Source organism: Macrotis lagotis, chromosome X (assembly GCF_037893015.1).
Source record: "Macrotis lagotis isolate mMagLag1 chromosome X, bilby.v1.9.chrom.fasta, whole genome shotgun sequence".
NCBI classification, from domain to species: Eukaryota; Metazoa; Chordata; class Mammalia; order Peramelemorphia; family Peramelidae; genus Macrotis; species Macrotis lagotis.
Window position 1 is genome coordinate 578,374,638 of NC_133666.1, and position 5,054 is coordinate 578,379,691.

At 36.1% G+C, this 5,054-nt stretch overlaps 1 protein-coding gene across 1 annotated transcript; it reads right to left on the bottom strand.

Moving 5' to 3' along the window:
• Positions 1-531: 531 nt before the first annotated feature.
• LOC141502892 (small ubiquitin-related modifier 2-like) lies at positions 532-815 on the bottom strand. Its single transcript, XM_074207865.1, has 2 exons — positions 662-815; positions 532-608 (listed from the first exon to the last, which is right to left on the bottom strand). The coding sequence occupies exons 1-2, from the start codon at positions 813-815 to the stop codon at positions 532-534; spliced, it is 231 nt and encodes a 76-aa protein (XP_074063966.1).
• Between the last annotated feature and the right edge of the window lie 4,239 nt (positions 816-5,054).

A 5,054-nucleotide genomic window follows, 5' to 3' on the forward strand; every position in this document is an offset into this window, starting at 1 on the left:
ATTTCTTTATAGTAATTTATCCCTACTGAGAGACAGAAATTGCCCTACATATAACAGCTATGTACAAAAAGTTATAAAATTGTCCTTGGTTTTACAATGATAAAAGAAAAATGTTGAAATTATCCAATCAAACAAGATATGCAGGGATTTTTTTGTGTTTTTTTTTTTTGTTGTTGTTAAACAGTGAGAGAAAAATAACTTACTGGAATATAAAGATAAAAGTTGAATGAGCATGCCACTAATGGAGAAAAGGGATATTTTCACAGAACCAGTTTGTTTTTCCCCTCCCCATCTCCATTTGATGTTGATCAAAGCATACCGTTGGCCATTTAGTTTAAAAAAATACCATTATGTCTGTTCACACACACCAGTTACTTTAATGTACAAAAAAGGAATAGGGGAAGGGAATCAAAGAGAAAAAACTATACTGCAGTAGTCAGGATGTGGATGAACCAAATCTTGGTTTTCTAATTGTGAATGTATTGTTTTCCTTGGGAGCACAGTTCTGGAGTACAGTTGCAGGTTCTCTTTTTAGTAAACATCTCCTGTCTGCTGCTGGAATACATCCATTGTATCTTCATCCTCCATTTCCAACTGTGCAGGTGTGTCTGTTTGATTGGTTGCCCATCAAATTGGAATTTGATCTGCCTCAATGACAAACCCTGTTGTTCACAATAGGCTTTCATTAGTTTACTAAGTGGTGTGTGCCTTTTAATCTTAAATTGCACCACCGAACCATCTTGCCCTGCCACCTTCAAATTAATGTGGTCGTTGTTTTCAGTCTTGACTCCTTCCTTGGGCTTTTCGTTGGCCATGGCGAGTTCGGGGTCTCCTCAGCCGCCGCTTCGAAAGAGGCACCAGGAGGGTCCATTCCAAGGGAACGGGGGGAGAAGCAGCAGCGCCAGGAGCAGGAACAGGAGGAGGAGGAGGAGGAAGATGATGGTGGTGATGTGAGGAAGAGGAGGAAAAGAAGAGGGAGGAGGAGATCAAAGAGAGGAGGAGGAAGAGCCGAAAAACTTCTTAACAGTTATGGTCTACCTCAGAGAATAATAACGAGTTTTCCCTCATCTGTGATCTTCAGGTACTAGATAGGACTAGATAACCATATTGGAAGGGAGATTCTTGTTCAAGCAGGTGTTGAATCATAGCATGAGTAGGGAACTTCTGATTCTCAGGTTGTATTTGGTCTAGCATTGCCAAAGCAATCACAGGAGGGACATAAAATTCAATAAATCTAGTAGCTTTTAGGGGTGAACTAATTGAATGTTTGAATAGATATAAGCCATGATTGATAAATATCCAAATGACTGAGCAAAAAAAAATTTCTCACCCTTGAATTAGGTCGAGATATATCATAATCTGACATTTATGATTTTGTAACTCATGTTTGAATGTGTGAATATCTGTCCGTTTCATGACCTTTAAAACTTCTTCTAACATCATTGGTAAGAGGTAAATACTTCCTTCTTTTAGATGAAATAATTGAAGATAGGAAAGATGAAAGTATTTATCAGAGTTAATCCCAGTTTTGAGCCCTTTTCCATTCAAAGTTTTAAATTTCTCCTTTCTATTTTTCAATGAAAAGTAAAAATAACTATATAGTGGACATTTACTGGTCAAAAGATGTAAAATCATAATGATGAAATGGATCATAATTGTGGAAGTTATTGCTATTTTTATTATCCAATTTGTGCCTAGATTCCTGGCAAGTCTCTTATTTTTCAGGTTGATACATTTATTATAGATCACCATTATATGTGTTTGTATGTGTGTGTGTGTGTGTGTGTGTATGAATCTATCCCTTTATTGAACCCTTCCTTATAACAAAGGAAAAACAATGAAGCAAAGCCAACTGATGAAGTAACCACATGTAAAAAATGTATGCAACCTTCTGCACACAAAGTCCCCTACCTGTCTTTTGAGAATAGGGGTATGTGTTTCATCTTCTGATTTCTGGGATCAAGTTAATCTTTGCCTTAGTTTGTTGCCATTTATGACAAGCTTTTACATTCCTTTCTCTGTATCACTTCATTAAAATCTTTTCATACTTCTCGGTATTGTTCCTATGCATCACTTCCATAAAGCAGTAACAGTTCATTTCATTCATATGTTGCAATTTATTAATTCAACCCGGTCTTTGGCTCCTGCTTTACTTCCAGATAGTTTTGTTATTATTTTTGTTAATTTGTTTGGGTTTTTTTGGTTTGTTTGTTTTTGTTGCCACAAAGAGCCCTAATATGAACATTTTGGCATATGTAGGACTTACCTTTTTGTAATTGGCTTCCTTGAAATATGTCCTATAGAAAAGTCATGAAGTCAAAGGTTTCAAACTGTTTAGGAACTTTTCTCAACTAATTCCAAATTATTTCCCAGGATAGTTGGATCAATTTACAACACCACCAACAGTTATTATATTGGTGGAAATCCTATTTTGTATGCATCTCAATCTCCAAGTAGCCCTCTTCTGTCCTTGTTTAGATGACTTTTTCCTTTCATAGGCACATTTTTATTGATGTTATTGATGCAACTTGCTAATTCATAAATTCTTGCAATTCACTTCCCTTAATCATCTAAATTCTTGGAATGATATTAGAAGTCATGTCTTAAAGGTAAAAGGGGCCTTTAGAAATAATCCTTCCAACTTCAAGGAAAATATTCACTTCCCATTCCTATCCCCAACCAAGTGAAATTTGACCCAAAGGAGCCTGTAAAGAGACAAGCAAGCCTCATTTTCTGCAATTAGCTCTAAAGTGCCTTTAGGAAATGTTTGTCTCAGCTCATCTCCCTGCTTTCCCTGGTTTGGATCACAGGGTAATCTGTTTAAATGACTAATTACAGAAGTCATTAAAGGCATTGAGCAAATGCTGTCCATGGATACCAAAAAGCCAAGTTTTGAACAACCTGCTTGTTGTGGTAAGGATGAAACTTCTCAACAGTCTAGGACAGGTGGATGTTTTAAAAAGAATGACCATATGCAGGCTCCATCTCCCCCAACTCTTCCATTTCACACATAGGTTTGTCATTCTGTTATTGGGCACCTGTTTAAGGTCTATTTAAAAATATTAATACATCTTATAAGACTATATAAGGATGAAGGGTGTTTGGGTTAATTTGCCATTTTACATCAGAGAAACCCATTTCACAAACTGTTTCTCATGACACCAAATCACATTTTAATCACAATACCCCTCCCTGATTTTCCTACTAGTGCTGTTAAATGTCTGCTTCTACTAAATTAGAAATTGGGACTAGCTCCCAGTACCCTGAAGACTACCATACTCTCTAAATTCTCTGAAAGTCATGGACAAGAGAATCATTGCAATATGGCAAAAAAGGGAGGAAAAAGGAATATGGGAAGAAATCAAAAAGCAAAATAACCCATATGAAAATAGATTCAGAGCTAGGGAAGTTAGAGGTCATTTGGTCTTAGGTCCTTGATGGTTGATAATATTTTTATAGTGCTTTGACACATGGTGAGCACTTAAAATGTTTGTTGACTTATGAAGAAACTGAGGTTAGATAAGGGAAGGGATAGATTTAGAGCTGAAAGGGATCTTACTGGTCATCTATTATATCCATGTTAATTTTCAAATGAGAAAGCTGATTCTCAGACAGGTTAAGTGACTTATCCAGCTTTACAAAGTTCAGTATTTGAAACTGTTTTCAAACTTTGCTCTTCTAGATACTAAGTCTAATATTCTAATTATAATGAAATCCTAGAATAAGAAATTCTCTAAATTTCTTCCCTGTTTTCATTTAGTGTTTTAGTTACTCATTTACCTCACTCATGCTCCACTGATTTGAGTAAGGTGGCAATGCTTTCTGAAACCCATTCCCAGGAACATCAAAAGGTTGGAACAAAATTAATGCCAGAATATCTCCCTCTCCAGTTCTTGTTTGCTTCTTTCAGGTCTTATGATACTCCAGTAGAAACATTGGTTGAATTTGTCTTTGCACGACTATGCTAATCTCCACAAACCCATCTTTAGTGAATAAAAGATTCCTTGCTCTTAGACATGACTCAGGCAGCTGCTTCAGTATCAGCCTATCTGGTCATCTTCATTTCAAATCTATGAACTCTTTGCCATGCCATGGCATAGCTGAAAACAAGAATTAAAACCTTGTGTGACTAGGAAGTGAGGAGATATCTCCAGAAGCTGCCTGAGAACATTCATTTTATTGCTTTATAGCTACATCTTGCTTAGCTAATTGGGGTTAGGAACAACTAAGATATAGAAGAAAAAGTTTGTATTTCTACTAAATGTACCATGATGTAATTATATAAAGAAAAAAAAAAGATGTGATCATTAGCTTTTCAGCTTTGGTGGAAAGTTGTCTATTTGCCAAGTGCTTACATTAGCTTTTCCTCCCAGCAACTGAGCAATAGGAATCTGTTCTAGTTTCTGAAGGTTAAATGAACAACTGTCCCCACTGTTGTGTGGTTACTGCACCAAGTCCTGTGCACTATTCCTTGAGACATATATGTGTATATATATATATATATATATATATATGTATATATACACATATACATACATACATATATAATATATATGTGTATACACACACACACACACTCTTAGAGGACATTCAATAGGATGCAAGGTAACATTTCTGAGTCCATATTGTATGGTTTATGATGGGCGATATCCTTTCCATGGGGCTAGGTCTGCTCTTTTATCAAGAGTTTAATGTTTGACTCTGAATTCACCATGAATGTGATAGTGAAAAGTTGGGACTATGCACCCCAACATACACTGAGATTTCAGCTTTTAAACAATTCAATATATGAAAACCTATGTTCCACACAAAACAGACTATAGCTATTCTCCATACTAAGAATTCTACCTTATTTGGAGGTAAATACCTCCAAATATTCACACAAGTCATCTTCTGGAATACACTCTTTCTTCATTCCCTCCTGACAAAAATTATTCCCTTCAAGGCTTCAATTTCCTCACATGTGAGATGCTTGTGTTGAACTAGATGATCCACATTAGAATATAAAATTCTTGAGGGCAGGGTCTATTTCACTTTTGTCTTTGTATCCTCAG

Excerpts from the sequence above, each read along its gene's own strand:
- LOC141502892 (XM_074207865.1), bottom strand. The coding sequence starts at position 815 with ATGGCCAACGAAAAGCCCAAGGAAGGAGTCAAGACTGAAAACAACGAC. Across the intron at positions 609-661 it reads AGCCTATTGTGAACAACAGG|ACACACCTGCACAGTTGGAA; the intron begins GTTTGTCATTGA and ends CCAATCAAACAG.